The sequence below is a fragment of the Cheilinus undulatus genome, linkage group 14 (assembly GCF_018320785.1).
Source record: "Cheilinus undulatus linkage group 14, ASM1832078v1, whole genome shotgun sequence".
In the NCBI taxonomy this organism is placed as follows: Eukaryota; Metazoa; Chordata; class Actinopteri; order Labriformes; family Labridae; genus Cheilinus; species Cheilinus undulatus.
Genome location: NC_054878.1, coordinates 44243198 through 44263168, shown reverse-complemented (window position 1 = coordinate 44263168; position 19971 = coordinate 44243198). Strand labels below are relative to the sequence as shown.

At 38.9% G+C, this 19971-nt stretch overlaps 1 protein-coding gene across 1 annotated transcript; it reads right to left on the bottom strand.

Moving 5' to 3' along the window:
* Positions 1 to 392: 392 nt before the first annotated feature.
* LOC121521264 (C-1-tetrahydrofolate synthase, cytoplasmic-like) lies at positions 393 to 12802 on the bottom strand. Its single transcript, XM_041805102.1, has 11 exons — positions 12738 to 12802; positions 10157 to 10259; positions 10001 to 10085; positions 4686 to 4745; positions 4319 to 4372; positions 3899 to 4035; positions 3726 to 3826; positions 3272 to 3408; positions 3080 to 3191; positions 1773 to 1900; positions 393 to 1534 (listed from the first exon to the last, which is right to left on the bottom strand). Exons 2-11 carry the CDS (start codon positions 10255 to 10257, stop codon positions 1481 to 1483), a joined length of 969 nt encoding a protein of 322 aa, XP_041661036.1. The 5' UTR covers positions 10258 to 10259; positions 12738 to 12802; the 3' UTR covers positions 393 to 1480.
* Positions 12803 to 19971: the final 7169 nt, after the last annotated feature.

The following is a 19971-nucleotide window of genomic DNA, read 5'->3' as shown; positions in this document are numbered from 1 at the left end:
ATGCCTAGTGGCAAAAAAGCAGACTGATGTTTATTACCTTTGACGGAACTGATTAAAAATAATTTATTTGAATGTGGACACTTTCAGGAGAAGCTGAGGTTTTATTTTGCCTGATGAATGGTGCTTTTTTAGGCAGATATGTACAGAGAAATTACACCTGTGAATTCGCTGCAGTTACAGATGTCCAGCAGGTGGCAGCAGAGATCCAAGTGCAGCGGTCTTTATGAATATAACCTGTCACAGCAGGCTGGTATCGTCTCAGAAATATTTAATCAAAATGAATATTTAAACTTTAGGGATTATTTTTGTCCTCTAATTTTATGTATGTAAATGAGTCAAATTTCACAATAAAGACAATTTTTTTTAAAAGAAAAACAATAATACACAGGATACATCAAAGAATTCAAAATTTATTGATCCTTAAAAAAGATTCTGTTTAAATACATTGATTTTTTTTATAATTATCATTATCAAACATGATTCCACATGTGCAGATCTATGATTTTTTTTTCAATAATCAATGATACATTGATCAGGCCACTTCTTGTGCACTGCATTTCTGCTCTCAGACAATCCAACGTCAGAGCTCTCTGACCATTCATAAACATGATTTAAACCTGTGTAGCTGCATTCAGTCTCTTTAAGGGTCACGCTAGCTTGTTGCTAGCTTAGCCAGCAAAACTGTGACCAGAAATATGTAAACAATAAAGTCGTTTAATGAAGAGAATGTGGGAAAAAAGGAACAGCAAACTAAGCATTAGTTCATTGTCCATCTTTAAAACTCATCTTAAACCCATTTTTAGTCCTTGGCTTTCAACCCCACATGAGACTCTGCTCTTGTTTCAGTGTTTTATGTTTTTTTTTTAGTTATTGTTTTGTTGTTCTTAAATTGTTTTTCAAAACAGTGAAACAATTATTTTTGTGTTTATCCCTATTAATTGTTTTAATTGTTTTATCCCTGCGTCGTGTTGTCTATTTACAACACTTTGTTTCGGCTGTGGTTGTTTTTAAAGTGCTTGAGTTGAGTTGAGTGGAGTTATACACAACATTTATGTTTATCTGTTTTGGATTTACTGACTTTATACCTCTAAACTAATCTGTTTATTCTGATATCTCAAAAGAAACTTAATGTTTTGAAATAAAATTTTAAAGAGCTGTTAGAGTGAAAAAAAAAGAAAATATTTTAGGGAGAAATTAAAAAAAAACAACAACAACAATGTAACAGCTTTTAAAGTTTTCATAAAAATCTTCTTTGCTTTAATTCAAAGCTGTTTTCACAACTGATCCATGGAGAATGAACTCCAAATAAAACAGCGGAGTTTGAACTTCTAAAAAATCATGGTGAAAAAGTCGGATCTGAAGGAGGAGAACAGGAGTCATGATTGGACTTCAATCCGGAGGGTTTGTTTGGAGGTTGAAGCTGTCAGACTGAGAGGAAACTGATCTACAGAGAGTAAAGAGGAGCAGCAGTCTGAGAGTTTCACCTCCTCGGCTGATTCTTCAGGAGGAAACGCTGAGCGCTCTGCACCGTGTTCTGAAACAAAAACAGCATTTAAGGTGAAACCAACTAAAATTATCTCACTGGATCAATAAAGTTTGGAAGAAAAAGAAATAACAAATGAGCTTGAGTTTGTTTAGTTTTTAGTCGTCTGACAATGAAGGTTGCAGAAACTCGTTGTTTTTGGACCTGAATCACATCAGCATTAATCCATCAACCCTGTCAGACCTTTACAAAGATAACAGTTAATCAATAAATATGATTATGCAGTCACCTCCATGAGCATGGCCACCGTCATTGGCCCCACTCCTCCTGGAACTGGTGTGACAAATCCTGCTCTCTGATAGGCTGAGGCATAGTGGACGTCTCCGACAACCCGTTTCCCACTCGCCTTCGTCTCATCTGACAGAAAGGACGACACCGAGGTCACATGGACACATTAAGGTTTAAAAAAAAAACTTTTTAAATCACTTTGGCCAAACATAGAAATCTTTTTAATTCTCTGATGGACTCTAAAAATCTTGTTAAAATTACTTTAACGATGAAGGAGTCTAGTAACCTCATTAAGGTCGCTTCACTTCAAAGATTATTTAGACTGAACATCTCGTTAAGATCACTTTAATGATGATGAAGTCTATAACCACATCTAGATCAGTCAAATGATGATGGAGTCTGAAAAGCCCGCTATGATCAACTAAATGATAATGGAGACGGAGAATCTTGTAAAGTTTATTATAAAGATAATAAAGATGAACCACATCACATCTGATGGGATTATGAAACAAACTGTTTTGATCTCCTTTTATGTTTTAAATACTAAAGTGTAAGTATCAAAATCAAACTATTTATAGGAGACTTATTTGGGGGGAAGGGTGTGATCCTGATCACTGGAAAGTCTGGGCTTGACATTTCTGATAAAACTGCAGTGTTGTTACCACCTACCATTATCAATTTGACCAGTATTTTCACTCTTACAGCACACAGTCATTTGCTCACAAAATAGTGAATTAAATATCAATGCTATCACTTAATAATGAATTATTAATAATGGAAATATGTATTATTATTAATAATAATACTAATAGCAATAAGAATAAAAATACTAGAAATAATTCTAATCACAGTTATAATACTGATATTTAAAATAAAAAATGCAAATAATAATAATAATAATGAAAATAATAATAATAATAATAGTAATTAAAAAAAGATGATAATTGTATTAATTGTCATAATAACAATTATTATAAAATAAGGATGATGAAAATGAAAAATTATAGCAACAATGATAATGACAATTAAAGTAATTATAAAATAATAATTGTAAAATAATAATGAAAATAGTAAGAATAATAATCATCATTATGTTATCAATATTATTATGTAAATTAGACCATATTAATGATAATGACTGATATATTTAGGATAACAATGAAAATATTAATAATATGAATATTAAGTGATAATTAGAATATAATAATAATGATCATGATCATCGTCATAATTATAAAAACAATAACTAAAATAATAACTATTATTTTCCCTATGACTTAAATGAGGCGTGTATTTTGTGGCGTGTACCTGTGATGTAATTGATTCCACAGTCGATGACCACAGCTCCCTTCTTCACCCACTCTCCTCTCACCATCTCTGGTCGACCAGCTCCCACCACCAGGATGTCAGCCCGCCCCACCTGTCCACAGGAAACGCATCATCACATATAAGAAGGGGTTTTATTCATAAATCTATACTCCTTGTGGTGAGTGTCGTCACCTGTTCAGGTAGGTCTGCTGTCTTTGAGTGACACGTGGTCACCGTGGCATGGCTCCACAGCAGCAGGTCGTGCATCGGTGCGCCGACGATCTTACTGCGACCAATCACAACGGCATGTTTCCCCGCCACAGACACACCTGCACAATGAAGGTGTCTATTATTGTTTGATTAGTTATTCACTCTTATTAAGAGGACTGCCTTTATATACTACAGTTCCCATGATGCTCTAGGTAACTAAAAAGAAAGAGCTCAACCATGGCTATTTCTGCCTCTGAAGTAAATTCCCCATTTAAATCCCTCATTAATACTTTAGAGAATCATTACGTAAATATTTTTTACCAAGCCAGCCAGCATCTTGATAATAATGGAAAAAAAATGAATCTTCAAAAATGAACAGTTGTAAAATCTTCTAAAAGCTGAGAGATCAGAAATAAACAGCAGAAACGTGGATGACCTGTCTGCCTGATGAGCTCCATGCAGCCGTTTGGGGTACAGGGGATGAAGCAGTTCTTCAGATCGCCTCGGGACAGCTTCCCTGCATTGATGCAGCTCAGACTACACAGAAACACAGTCATTAAACCAAAGAAGAAGACTTACCCCCCTCGGGCCCAGCCTGCCAAGACTCACCCGTCCACGTCCTTCTCTGGAGAGACGGCGTTGGTGACAAGTTCAGAGTCCATGGTGTTCACAGAGTCCAGAGGAAGCTGGACAATCAGACCGTGGACGGACTGGTCATCGTTGACCGCCATGATGCTCCGCAACACCTGGACAGACACACAGGAAGTAAATCACTCCTACACCTGGAACAACTGGGAGACCAGAGACAGAGGTGCTGCTAGAAACGAGATGGTGCCTATTAAAGGTGCACAGTGAATGATGATTCAGATGATTGTAGAATAAAGACACCTGTGAAGGTCCAGTCACTGTTAATCAGTATTCATGGCTAACATTACACCATGAAGACAAAAGAACACTACAAGCAACTCTACAGGTCACTTTGGCAGGTGTCACACCTTCAGCAGCTCTACCTGCAGGTATATCACTCACCTCGTCCTGTGTGGCCGTGTTCGGCAGTCGCACGTGTTTCGCTTCAATTCCAATCTGCAGATGACACCATGACACAGTGATGACAGCTTTTACACATTAATTACACATCAAAACAAAAAACAATAGAGGATGTATGGGTGTTTGTTAGAACTATTCATGTGGTGGGTGAATCTACGTTTGGAGCTGTGATGAGGAGAGAGTGTTCGATTGTTTATCAGTGGTTCCTCATGTGTCCCTCCACCAAATTAATACACATGCTGCTGAGATGTATTCAATCAAAGCTGTTTTAGTTTGGAGCTTAGATTAGGTCCAGAAAGAGTCTAATGCTTTCTCTCTAACATCGTCACCATGGTTTAATGATTCTGACCTCAGCCGCTGCCTTCAGTTTGGTGCTGATGTAAAGGTTTGAGTCGTCTCTGTCGCCAACCTGAAACACAAACACACAAGCTTCAGTGATTTCATCCGTCAAAAAGAGATACAAAGTTCAAATGTACAAAACAAACAGCTAAAGGGAGGCTCAGATCTGCTCTTCACTAATGAGATAAAAGGATTTGACATGATGATACAATCAATAATTTAATATGATCAGATTAACTTCTTAAGACCCTGCATACATGCAGTGTGCTTTGAAATTTTCAGGGGTTTTTTTTGGTACTTTCATGGGAATTTTAAGAATTTATTTAGAAAATTGGGGAATTTGAGTGGAGATGTGGATGGGGAATTTCTTTTGAAATTTTCATGTAATGGGGAATTGATTCATATTTTTTTTAAGTTGTCTTGAAATTCGTGATGAAATTTCCAAAGGATTTTGGGGAAATTTTTTCGTATATTTGAATGCTTTTTTCAGAAAAATTTACTGAAACCTTTTTAGAATATTTAAGGACATTTGGGGATAATTTCAAAGGGACATTATTCTCAGTGTCTTAAAACTTTGGGGTAATTTAGTTTGGTTTTTTTTTAAGTTTTTTTTTTTAATCCATACGTCTTTTCTACATCACTTGTCCCATTCGGGGTCACAGGGGATCTGAAACCCATCCCAGCAGTCATTGTGGGAGAGGCGGGATACACTCTGGACTAGTCGCCAGTCAATCCCAGGACTGACCAGTAATTACATAAAATCTAAATAAATAAATAAACAGATACAAGATAAAAATAGATAAATAAATGTTTTGTCTTTTACAGATTATCCTGTTGCCCTCATGGGCCGACATAAAATTTTGGTGAAAATACTTTTCGTTCGAAGGTGGGGTTTTAGATTTATCAGGTCACATTAGCCTCGATAAGAGAGAAACTAAAAAGGTTAATGATTAATGATGGCCTACAGCCATACCACACTGTGTGCCAGCTCTAGTATGATTGAATTTATCATACCATACAATCATATTATGATGACATATGACAGGGATGTGATTCCACAATTCAATCTGATATGATGGGATACAATATAGTACAATATGATACCATATCATGTGATACAGTCAGGCCTGTTAGATATTTCTGTATTATTCTGGTTAACCTCAGAATTTATGTAGTTTATCAGCATTAATCTCACATTCTTGTTGCATGTTTAAATCCCACTGTTTGAGTCTAAAACTGGTTTTGTTTAATTTTTTTGACTGATACAGGCCTGCTTTAATTTTGAGATCAAACTAAGAACTATGTACAGATTAATAATAGCGAAATAAACTATACTATGGAAAAAGGAACTTGTTAAGGATTGAAAACAAAATAAAATCAGGTCAGGTCAGGCATGGGAGCCCTGGTCCTGTCCTACTCTGACCTCCTGATGGCCATCGCCATCATTGCCTCCAGGTATCCTTCCACCTGGTCCCTTCACTACACACCCGGCACCCATAGAAGCGCGACTGCTATTCCCGTATCAAGCAGCTGACCTTCCCATCCCCGCTCTCTCTCGAGGGACATCAGCATAGACACACAGTCTAACAACAAAACCCAAAAAAGGAACTGAGGAGAAGTTATCAGGAGAGAGTCCAGCCTGGCCATGCCTGCCCACACAACTGTCACCAGTTGTGATTTACTGATGATTTCAATGTATGTGTGTTGAATCAGTAGCATTGGTGCTAGCATCCTGGCTAGCAGTGTCCTCATTTTGGAGCTGTAAAGTGTGTAAAGGTTTAACTGGGTTCTGTTCAGAGTATTTATAAGTGCCACTTTTTAACCCCTTTTCATCACTGTTTCCAGCAATGGTGCTGTTTCCACATTAAACCCATTTTTTGCTCCTTTAAGCCAATTTTTGCTACTCTTTAACCACTTTCACATCTTGAGCTGCCCATTTTTGCCACTTTTTTTAACCGTTTTTCGCCATTATTTTGCCCATTTTTGCACCTTCTGTCCCATAATTGCAGCTTTATCCCATTTTTAACCAGGTATTGCTCTTCAAACACCTCCCAGATGTCAGCATGGGCCTCAAAACTCTACTTAACTCCCAAAAGTCCTCAGTGAGGAACCAAAGTGCCAGGATGCGGTCTATGATAGACCTCTTAGGTGTAAAGCCAGCAGTGCCAGGATCTTACACAGCACTGTTACACAGAAGTATGTTCAATCTCTCAAGGTTTAGATGACTTCTGACTTGTCTGCTGAGCTGTCTCCGAGTCTTCTAAAGTGAAATGAGACTTTCAGGAGCAGAAGTGGACTTATTTTAGATCACTTAGACTGCAGAGAGATGCTGGCCTGACTAAACCTAAAGGCTGAAATGGACAATCACAGGTTTCACCACATGGAGACGGTTGATTTTACTACTCAGACATTTTGTGGAATAAATCCAGGGAGGAATGACTACGACCACAGAAAAGTTTCTCCCTCAGACAGTCCAACGTCTCTCTGCAGACTGCAGCAGATTTAAAACCAGAGTCCAGAGTGGTATTTAACTCGCTCTGAGCTAGGGTTCTTCGTTTTTGTTCTCAGACACACAGCTGGCTGAGTTTGTGTCTCTGCGGGCTGAATGTGTGTTATCAGTGTGTGTGAAGACGAGCGGCTGCAGCAAACACAGCAGGTTCATGCCGGTCTCTGCCGCCCACTGGCTGAATCCCACATGGTCGTATCTCTGACCTCAGACCGCTCTTAGGCCACGTTTGCATAGAAACAGTCCACTGAAAACAGAAGATTGAAAAAGTCCAGTATTCAGACGACAGTAGTTTGACCACCGTGCACACGACTGACACCAAAATGACCTCAAACACTAGAATAGGCTCTTTATGTTTGGCATCATACAGCAGCAGAGTCTGCTGGGAGCTGAGTAGAGGGAACGGAGGAAAGTTAGTACTTTACAGCTCTAAATGGACCTGTACACAACAGTTAACATCAGAACATTTCTACATACATTTAATACGATCACTACACTCACAAAACAGAGACAGGAGACTCAAGCAGTAGTTCCAAACTTGGGCTCCCAGCACCCCTGATCTCATTGGGGTGCTGCTCTGACCATCAGTACCCTCATTGAGTGGTGCAGGAATGAGTCCTAAAACACGGAAGTAAGTTAACATTTTAGCACTTCCGGTTCCCTCGTCTGAAAGTCTATGGGAATTTTGAATGCGTTTGCGGTTAAATGCCTGAAATAAAATCTGTGGTGAACACAAGTTCAGGAGAGTTTAACGATTTATCCTACAACATAAAGTACGTCTGAAACGTGCCCCACCTTTGAATTGTGTATCTTTTCAGGTCTTAATAAAGGCGGTTGCTAAAAGACAGCTAACAAGGACTACATACGTCAACATCTGAACAAAAGAAACTCAAAAATTTGGAGTTTTTAATGTCAAAAATTTCTGAGTGAGCAGTCAAAAATTTATAAGAAATAACCTAAAAACATTGGTTTGATTTTCTTAAAATGTATTTTAATCTCACAAACTCTAAATTTTGTTTCACGTACATTTACAACCTTTAAAGTTGTATATTTTTTTGTAAAATTACGACTTTTTAAACTCAAGAATTTAGAGTTTATTGTTGTAAACAACAGATGTTTTTAGGTTTTACAGTGGCTCTAATGCATATGCAAGAACAAGCGTATGAAGGCCTATTATGTTGGGATGTTTTCAATAAAAACTATCAAAATTTCTGTTGAATTTTTCCAAAACATTCCTGAGGGTCTAGAGGAGTCATACTGAGCTAAGAGGCTGAGCCCCTTTGAACTGAAACAGTGATATGCTATCAACCAATGAGCCGTTCATGAACGAGCCTGTTCTACTTAACAGCTCTTTAATGTGAGCTACAGTAGCTAGCTCCTGTTTGAGTGCCAGTTTCCTTTCCTCCATCCTTTGCTGTTATTTAATCTACGTTCAAAAAGCCAAACTGAAGAAGAACTGAAGAGCCATTTGAGACCAAAAACAACCAGCTCTACTGAGTCAAGCCGAATGATCTGGATCTCTGAAAAGAGAAAGATTTCCCATCACAACGAGTGAGGCTGGACGGACATCAGCTGAGGAAACACGGGAAAGATCAGAGTTTATTGTGCTACACCATGACAAAGCTGGACTAAACCAAGTGTTTTTATTACTTTAATTGAAAAAAATGTAGCTAAATGATACTGAATGATATTAGCAATTAAAAAACAAGGTTAATATTTGTCTTTTGTCAAGTAAAAGGTTTGTGTCATTTTTCCTCTTTTTCATTTATTTAGAGGTTCATTTGTTTTCTCAAACATTCTAATAAACATTGTGACGTATTGAAAGTAATCATTTTTATCACCTCCTTCTCTCACATCTCTGATTCATGAGAGAAATTAACTTCAGATTGTTCTGTTAGGATTTTCACTCTGGGCTGAAAATGTCACACTTGCTTTTCTTAAGACTACTTTTTGGGCTTTTTGCCCTTAATTGAAGGAACAGCTGAAGATAGACAGGAAACATGTGGAGAGCACCGGGGGGAGATGTGCAACAAACATGCTCCAAGACCAGGAATCGACCCGTGACCAGTGCGCCAAGGACCACAACCCCAGCCCATGGGTGCTCGCTTCACCAACCAAGCCAAACCAACCAGTGCCTACATGTAGCATTCATGGTGCGCCATCATGCAGTGTTTAATAACTGCCAAGAAAATGAACTTTTTGAGGATTTTAGAAAAATATTTCAGTGTGTGTGTGTGTGAGATGCATCTAGAATATATGTACGCTTATTACAGGAAAAATTAACCCTTTTCATGAAAATCTTTTTTTTTTTTTTTTATGTACCTATATTTCCAGGTTGGTGCACCAGCCTAGTCTTAATGAGAGTTGAATGCTTTAGAAGCATCACATGTCTAGCGCTACTGCAAGACAGAAAAGGTGCATTATTTAGGACTGGCTACAGCTGAAACACAGTATAGGGAGCCATGTTTAGAAGGGAAGCTTTCTGCATCACTTATGAGCTGACTGCATCAATCCTGAATTGTCTATGTCTGCATCATGATCCAAAAGTTGCCAAAAAAGCTGGTCAGCATAAGTAAGACACTGTTATGTCTTCTAATAATAATTATAATTATTCTAATAATAAATAAATAAATAATAAAATCATAAATGATGATCAATAATTGGCAAAATTGGTGAGAAAAGTGATGAAAACAGGTTAAAATGTCAGAAAAATTGGTGTAAAGTGGCAAAAATGTGTCCAAATTGTACAAAAATTGATGAAAAGTTATTCTTTAAATTGATGAGACTGATCTTTAGACATCGGTGTGTCTGGGTCTGACCTGCAGGACGACGAGGCTCGGCCTGAAACCGGAGAACTGGCTCTTCATCGTCTCCACCTCCGCCTTCAGCCGCTCCCTCACCAGCCTGCACACAGACAAACAGGGTCAGGGCTCACAGGTCACATATGGGAGAGATAATCCAGGGTCACGGCTCACTTTGAGGTCTTGATGCCGGAGATGACGGTGGCTATGGAGCGTCTGCCGCTGTGAGAGCTGGAGGCCCCGAGACGGAGCGAGAGGGTGGCCAAGGAGAGCATGACTGAGAGAGAGAGAGAGAGAGAGAGAGAGTTTGGCTGAATATGAACATCTCAAAATACAAAGAGCACACATCATTACACAACCAATGCAGTCCAATGTTCCATTACAAGACCCATTACGTACTAGCCAAACTATCTCTACAGACCTGCCTTCCAAAGTGACTGTGCATTTATATTTTTCATTTTATGCCTCGATTTGCAACCTGCAAAGCCACAGATTGTCCACATTTCCTTCCTGTCATCAGTTGAATCCAAAAAACCCTTTTAAATATCAAAGTGAAAACAGATTTCAAAAAGTAATGTCAATTGAATAAAAGTATGTTATATAAAATAAGCGACAGCATAAATTTTCTCCCCTCTAGTCAGTATTTAGTAGAGTCACCTTTGGCTGCTATCACAGCTCTGAGTCTGTGTGGATAGGTCTCAGTCAGGCTCAAACATCTGGACTCTGTAATTTTGCTCCACTCTTCTTTGCTAAACTGCTCAAGCTCTGTCAGGTTGCACAGGGATTTCAGGCATGAACATCCATTTTCAAGTCCAACCACAAATTCACTCTTGGATTGAGGTCTGGGCTTTGACTCGGCCACTCCAGAACTTTCCCCTTGTTGTCTTGAAACTATTTCTGTGCAGCTCTGCTGGATGCTTTGGTCATTGTCTTACTGGAAAATAAATCTTCTCCCAAGTCGTAATTCTCTTGCTGGCTGAATTGTCCGGGATTTGCCTGTATTTTGTCATTCATTTTAACTTCTACCTTTACAAGCCTTCCAGGGCCGACTGCTGAGAAGCATCCCCACAGCATGATGCTGCCACCACCGTGCTCCACAGTGGGGATGGGGATGGTGTGTTTTTAGTGATGTGCAGTGTTTGGCATCTTGTATGATGGCCAAAAAGCTCCATTTTGGTCTCATCAGACCAAAGAACTTTCTTCCTCTTGACCATGGAGTCTCCCACATGCCTTTCGGTGAACTCTAGTCCAGATTGAATCTGAGTTTTCTTCAACAGTGTCTTTCTCTTTAAGGTAAGTCATACTTTATTCACAGGTTACACTCTATTGTTATACATAGGCTAAATTCCATGCAAATACACATGCACAAACAGGACATGCACTAATGGAGAGATGTCAGAGTGATGGCCTTGCTGCCCTCATTAGAGCGCTGCCTTTACTCAAGGGCACTTCAGCAGTGCTCAGGGAGTGTCCTGGCACCTACAGCTGCCAGGCCAAAATCCAGATATGGTCTGACCGGGACTCTAACTGGCGACTCTCTGATTCCCAGCCCAAGTTCTTCCAGACTGAGCTACTGTTGCCACCAATTGGCCGCTCTCCCATAAAGCTCTGACTGGTGAAGAAACCGGCCAACAGTTGTTGTCTGCTGAGTCTCTCCCATCTCAGCTGCTGAAGCTGGAACTCCTTCAGAGTAGTCATAGGTGTCTTGGTGGACTCTCTCACTAGTCTCCTTCTTTAGGACGGCCTGATCTAGGCAGATTTACACATGTGAAATATTCTTTCATTTCTTCATGATGGATTTAAGTGAACTCTGGGGGGTGTTCAGATCCTTGGAAATATTTTTGTACCCATCCCTTGGCTTAGACTTTTAAATGAGCTTTTCTCTAAGTTGTTTGGAGTGTTCTTTTGTTTTCATGGTGTAATGGCAGCCATGAATACTGATCAACCAGTGACTAGACCTTCCAGGCACAGGTGTCTTTACACTACAATCACTGATACACATTCACTGCACTCAGCTGATCCTCATTTCACTAATTGAGAGACTCCTAGCACCAACTATCTTGACCTCTGTTGGATTAGGTCAGTCACTTTAAAGGGGTGAATATTTATGCAGTCACTGATTTAACCTGACATATTTTCACATGAACAAAGAGGGCTGACCATGATTGATTTATAAAACCAATAAAAGGGTAAAACATCCAACCACTTTTTATAGGCACTATTTATCACACACCTTAGACATGTGGAACAGCCTATCAGCTGTCAGGTTATCACTTTAACCCCGACATACTGACCTGCCTCTGTTATCAAAAGTTGATTAGAAAACATCCACCTCCATCATTAGAGAAATAAGACTGATAGAAGTCACGTGACTATTTTATACTTCATAGAAGTGCTTGCTTTTCTTCTTCTTACTTTGAGAGAGAATATTGAAGAACTCTGCCATGGTGAATGAACAGCATGTTATAAACTGTTCTCTGTTTAAATAAAGTTGTGTCACTATAAATAAATCACATGGAGCAGTGATACAGGTCGCTCATTAAATACGTTAATCATTAAAACAGTGTAGCGTGAGAGCAGCTCTCTGTTAACAAGTCTGAAACTTTGCAATCTCACTGCAGCTGCAAACGAACAAACACTTGCATGTCATGTTAACAAACATGCAGATTTTTCCCATAATCCATCCGTGCAACTGGAAGAAAACACTTTAACTAGTCAAGGATCTAATGTGGCTGCAGACAGAGAGACAACTTACCTGGGAGACGCTCTGAGGACGACTGCTGGACTCGTGTGCGTGTAATGTTTGTCCAGTCATTCCTGCGGTCGTCTCTGTGGATATTTCTGTGAGTGTACGGAGGCTCAGGAGGATAAAAAGGGGGAAGAAAAAAAACTTTTAACTTTCAAATGAAATAAAGACCAGCTGAGAAACTTTAATATACAATATACATATTTATTAGAATAAATAGAATAACAAAATTAGAATATCATGAGCCACATATTCTAGAGTCATATCATTAAAAGTGAAATATTTCAAGACTTTTCTGTTTTAATTTGATGATTATGGATTACAGCTCACCAAAAAAATACATAAATGAATTCATTTTAAAAATCCAACATCTCAAAATATTAGAATATTGTAGAAAAATCAAATTTGCAAAGATTTCCTTAGACTCCATGCTCTTACTTTGATTCACAACCACAATCATGGGGAAGACTGCTGACATGACAAATGTTCAGAGGACGATCACTGACACCCTCCATGAGGAGGGTAAGCCACAGAAGGTCACTGCTGAAAGGACAGCCTGTTCTGTATCAAAGCAGATTCATGGAAAGACTGAAGGGAAAAGTGTGGTAACAAAAGGAGCACAAGCAACAGGGATGAGCTCAACGAAGCAGATTCAGGAACTTAGAGGAGCTTCAGAAGGAGTGGATCCAGAGCCACCATACAGACGGGTCCAGGAAATGGACTACAAGTGTTGTATTCCTAGTACCGAGCCTTTCCTGAACCACAGATGTCATCAGCGTCTCACCTGGGCTAGGGAGAAAAAGAACTGGACCATTGCTCGGTGGTCTAAAGTCCTGTCTTCAGAGGAAAGTTAATTTAGCATTTCATTTATAAATCAAGGTCCCAGAGTCTGGAGGAAGATCAGAGAGGCCCAGAACCCAAGGTGCTTAAATTCCTTGGTCATCTGCCAGTGGGTTTTACAAATTACAAACCAATAAAAAGTATTAAAAAGTTGCTGGCGATCACCTTTCATTGTTAAACTGTTTGATAAATGCAGCCTTTGTCATTCCCTGAGACATGCTGATTTTGTAAATAGGAGGTTTAGTCCTGACGGCAGAGATTTGTGGATGGCACAGTGATGACTTTGAAGTGTTTCTGCATTGATTTCGAGTACAGAATCATGCCTGTTTAATGCTGTACTGCCTGAGATGACCAGAGTCAAATCCTGACCTTCAGCCTTGTCCTTCCTCAGAGAGATTTCTCCAGACATTATGGGCTTTAGATGGTGGGATATTCAAAGTCTTTGCTATTTTATGTTGAGGAACATTTTTCTGAAATTGTTCCAAATTTTTAGACACTGTTTTAGCAGATTGTTGAACCTCTGCCCATCTTTACTTCTGAGACTCTGCCTCTCTAAAATGCTCCTTTTATACTCAGTCATGTTACTGACCTGTTGTCATTAACCCAACGAGAGCCCTGCACTGGACTCTTACCCCTCTCCCACCCGTACCTGCCACCCGCTCCTAAGGAGGGCAACAAAAGGTTGGGAAAAATAAGTTTCACTACTGAAAAACAGCTGTGGGAGCATTTTGCAGCAACTCTTACTACTATAATTTACGGCATGTCCGTCTGTGTCGATTTGCACGCCACACTGTTTCTCCACTTGTCCTGGATCCTTCTCAGAAAATTTCTTGGATGTACTGGTTTAAAACTGGTGCCATGAAAATGTCATAAATATGTACAGATTTTCTATAAAATCCCAAAATGTTGCACCAAGTCATCATTCTGGGTCATTCTGGATCTGGCGTATCATCTTATCCTCACCTTTCCTTGTGGGCGTGTCTAAACAAAGTCCAGATGTTTTCCAGCTCTGCTTCTCTAATGAGCTCATAGCGAATGGAATGCATTTAACTCAGATATGACCAAAGTTATTATAGTTAACTAAAACTAACTAAATAACTAAAACTAAAATTCAAAAATCATCTTAGTCAACTGAAACTAAATCAAAACTAAGCTTTATCAAAAAAACGAAAACTAAAGCTGTATAGTGCGCTAACAAAACTAACTAAAATAAAATAAAACTGAAGACAAAATATCCTTAGTTTTAGTCTTTGACACAAACATACTGACTGGCACTGACACACAAGTCATGGGAGTGTAAAATAGCCTGATATGATTGGTTAAGACTTAACAAAGGGGTAGTTTTATGTCTGGAGTTGTATTCAAACATCATCTTTAAGTAAATAAAATGATAAGTGAAGAGTAGCCTTTTTAAAAAAGGTTTTTAAAAGTGTATAATGCTCACTCAGCCCCGACATCGATCCATAAAAAAGTAAAACTAACACTTAAACTAATAAAAACTAGACTAAACTAACAAACCAGCAGTCCAAACTTATAAAAACTAAACTGAAATCAAACACTGAAAGTGAAAACAAAATAAGAATAAAAACTAATGAAAAATCCAAAACTATTATAACCTTGGATATGACATCATTCCCAGCTCTGACATCCGACCTCTGAGGTAAATGGAATGCAGAAAACATTCCGTAACGATGATTTAGCGTAACATTTTGGGATTTTATAGAAAATCTGTGCATATTTATGAAATCTTTATAGCACCAGTTTTGAACCAGTCCACCCAAGATATTTTCTGAGAAGGATCCAGAACAAGTGGAGTAAGGGTGTGGCGTGTAAATCAACACGGACAGACAGGTCACCAATCATAGTTGTAAGAGTTGCTACAAAATGCTCCCCCAGCTGATTTTCAGTAACAAAACTTATTTTTTCCAACTTTTTGTTGCCCTGTCCCAACTTTTTTGAGATGTGTCACTGGCATCAGATTCAAAATTAGCTAAAAAAAATGTTGAATTTTTCAGTTTCAACATCTGATATGTCTATTATGTTCAACAGTGAATGAAATATGAGTTTGTGGGATTGGACAGTCTGTTTTTATTTACATTTTTAAAAGTGTCCTAACTTTTTTGGAACTTAGGTAGGATAATAGATATTTTTTAAATTTGTGGTTTATTAATGTCTAAGTTTTTATTTTATAATAGCAGCTTCGAATGAACCAAATCATTTTATTTCTCTGAATTTAAAACAACTTAAATATAAAAGTGTTGTTCTAATTGTTTATCTAATTAATATAATTTGAAATTTTCCATTAAATACTGAAATAATCAAGACAAGCTTTATCAAATAGGCACACTACAATCAAAATGTTAAAAAGAACAAAAATAAAGTTAAAATATTTCCTCTCAATTATTGTGATTAATTTTTTTGTTAGAAATAGATTTTAAAACTTTGCCACACTGACACTAGCAGGCTTCCATACGTCTGTGTGTGAGTGTGTTTCTCCCGCTCTGAACTGAATGGAACCAGACTGATATAGAGGAGTGAGGCCGAAGGTCAGGCTGGAGCCAGCTAGAGGAGGAGGGAAAACGCTACACAGCTCTCAGCCAATCAGAGAGCAGCATGTCAGGGATAGAAGAAGAAACGGCGCTTTGACGAGAAGGAGGGGTGTGTGCTGCATTTCCTCTTTGCTGAAAAACGATGATTCATTTTTTTCTTCAGTTTTTATGTGTTTGTGGTTCTGCTCAGAGCTCTGAGGGGCAAATAAAACGGACACAGAAACTCACATTTGTCTTGTCAAAACTTGACAGTTGCCTGGGGGTTTAAACTCAGAAAGGCTGATCCAATTTAAAAAGTCCTGTCACTATAAACAAACCACACACACTATAAGTGCATCAGAATCCCTGTAATTCAGGAGTAACTAGAGTCTACCACAACACTGCACTGAACTGCAGAGATTCAGATGTAAACAGAGGCAGCCTGATGTGTGAGAGATGAGGCGTAGCAGCTCTAAAAAAGGAGGAGTCACACGTTTATAGTCACACTGCCAAAGCTGACCTTTTTTTCCCATGCTGCTTCCTCGTAGCTCAGTCAGACAAGGCCGGAGCAGACCTGCCAACACTCCTGCTTTTCCACAGTTTCTTCAGAGTTCTTTCTCCAACCTAGGGAGCCAAAATTTCAGCACCAAATAAAGGACACAATAAGGGAAAGCTGAGAGCTTTCGTTGTCAGTGGCTGGTTTAAGCCATGTCTTTGATGCTTCCCATTCCTTGTTGTAGCCGCTGTTCTTATTTTGTGAGTTTATCAGTGATTTTGGCTGACAGGGGTTAGCCCTACACCAGGGTCTGTATGTGACTGACCCACTAACTACACTTGCGAAGCCGTACATACACAGTATATTTACCTGAGTAAATTCTACTCAAACTGAATAAAGTTTTACTCTAAAAAATATGACATTTGGCCCCAGTCTATTTAGAGTAAAATTTACTCTGCTTGCAGAGTAATCTTTCTAGAGTTGTTTTTATTCTAAAAAGTATTTTTATTTAGCTCTAAATGATGATTATGTGCTCCATAATGAACAAAATAAAAACAACTCTACAGCAACTGTACTCACTACAGAGTTTTTCAGACCATAGTTTACCCATTATAGAACTTTTTTTCTCAATATAAAGTGATATTTAGTCCTTTCAGAGCTGTTTTTCATTCCTTTTAGAAATGTTCTCCACTCCTTATGGTACAATTTCTCCTCCATTTACAATTGGGTAATGCTACATTTTCCTCTTAATAGATAATTCTGCCCTTCCACCTGTAAAGGGCATGACAACAAAAGAGGGCTTTGTTGCCTGTACATATTAGACATGGAGTTATATTACAGAAACAGTTGTGATAAACATGAGATAAGGACCCAGGAGCAGAGCAGGAGATGAGGCAGTAAGGTTAAAGAAGTTTATTTGACAACAACAGTGCAAATGATGGTGAGCTGGCTGCTGGTTGTCAGAATCACTGGTAGAGAGATGGAGACACTGCAAAAAAAAAAAAAAGGACAAAATGGAGTTAGACAAGGCAAAAACTCACCTAAAATCACTAGATTATCAAAGGTTGAAGAGGAGCCAGGTTAGCTGATTAGAAGCTGTAGTACACAGGTGTCTGAAGGTTCATCACCAGGTGAGGAGATCTTGACTGCAAAGGATTATCTGCAGCTGGAATTTAAGTGGGTGTGGTTAAAGTTTTACTCTAGCAGAATTTATTCTGTGTTTTTACTCCAACTCTGGCAGTGGCTGGTAATAAATACACTCAAATAAGAGAACATTTTACTACTTTTGAGTGAAACATTTTTTACTCTGGGAAAATTACTGCCCAGATTTTCCTGTGTACAGAGTCGGGCTATGGGCGGGGTTTAGGTGTACAGAAAGCCGTCGCTAATGGCTGCCTCCAGTGGGGTAAATACCTGGGATGTCTCCTTAGCATAACATCCGTTTTACTAGAACTGGACCATGTTTCTGTGTTAAATAAAGAATAAAAACAACCCTTAAAGCTTTTCATGTTGTGAAAGATACTTTCACTCTTCTGCCGACCTGCTTCAGCATGATTATGTCAGAGTTGTGGGGAAACAGCCAGAGGCTGCTGCTTACTGCTCCTAACTGGACTACATTTATTTTTAGAACAAGAGCAAAGAGCCACACCCAAACCTTGTCATGACAGAAAGGATGTTGAGTGGCCTTAATTTTAAATAAAGCTCCTCTGTTAACGATCTAAGGTAGTAGTAGTAGCCCACGCAAGAGTAGTGCATGTGCACAACATCGTTTTTTGCTCTGATCGGCCCGTCTTGAAAGTGACAAACGAATCATTTCTCCAATCACCTTCAGAAGTTTTCTGGAAAGTCCTGCCTTTCCCAAATGTTTTCTATGGGAGCTTTCCCAGATTAATATCAAAGATATTCATGCAATGGATATGAATGGATTTGACGTGTCAGGTTAGCTGTTTCCTGCCGACAGGGCTGTTATGTTTTCAACTTTTAGGATCCTTCAGTTGTCAGCCCACAGGCATAAGGGACAGCACAGTTACACACCCCGAACACTAATCACTCTGCCAGAACACACAATTCAATCCGGCATTTCAGCAGATAGCTGCAGTCAGCCATGTACTAGGTTTAGGTTTAGTCTTGTTCATGGCCTCTATCAAGGCTGTCCAGAAACAGACTTGAAACATCTTTCACTGATGTGGACGTACAGATTTGCTACAAGGAGAATACGGCTCTCTATCGTTTTTTTCTGTTTATTTTAGTTAAGAGAAATATGTGAGCCCTCTATTCTCTAGATTTTTCACAAAAGCTACAGTTTAGAGAACAACTTAATATATAAAACTGCATTTTATTTAGATTCCTTGTGTACATCCCGCTCAGAGTGCTGCCTCATCAAACTAGTGGACCTCTGCTGGTTATCTTCTATTGAAGACTTCATCAATAAAAACCGCTCTCCATGCGGTGATTTAACTGAACAGTAATCATGGATGAGTGTCACATCATGAGGAATAAAGCTGTTAGGATTGTCACTAGCTTCCTGCTTCACTATGAGTCATCCCAGAATGCTTTGCAAAAGGTCTGTGGCATCGGCACTTAAGCTGATTTTCTTCTTCAATGTAGAAAAAAAAATCATCCAAACAAAAAATAACAGTTTATTATTTCTGTAAAACGTCTTATGATGCGAGTCCTGATTCCGAACAGGAAGAGAAGAGTGGAAGTGGGCGGAGCACAGAGGTGCGTCACTAAGTGGCGCTGACAGAAATACCTTTCCTTTAGAGTAAACAAAGGGAACACACGCCCGCATACAGACCCACGCTTTCACGTACACACCCTGCTGCTGAATGATGCGGGTCGTCTTCATTCTTGTCATTCCTGAGAGTCTGTAGAGTTTCTCTCTCTGTTTAACCGGTTTATTCAGGATGTGTTTTATTTTTAATCTCCATGAATTTACCAACACTCAGACCCCTGAGGAATAAAGAAGAATACAATTAAAGAATAGAAATCAAAATGTGAAAGTTTGTAGCTTTAAAATTTAAAAAAAAAAGTGAAAGTGCTGGCTGCATGTGCCTGCTCATGTTTGACATAAATCTTCTGTAGGTCCAGGGCCCTCATCTTTGCCCTCAGAGAATTATTAACCCTCAGGCATCACTAGGGACACTTCTGTCCATTTGGACAGATTTTTCCTCTTTCTCTGCTCACCATTTTGGCTGTGTTAGTGCATATCGTCAAATTTTTTTGCAACGGAGTTTCTTTCTAGGCAAATTTTTTAATTGAAATTGAAATTTCTCTAATAGGTCAGGGGAACACTGTGAAATTAATCTACCACCCTTTAAAGCCATTAAGGACTAAAATGTCAACTTCCAAAAATCTGCTATAAAAACTTCACAGATTC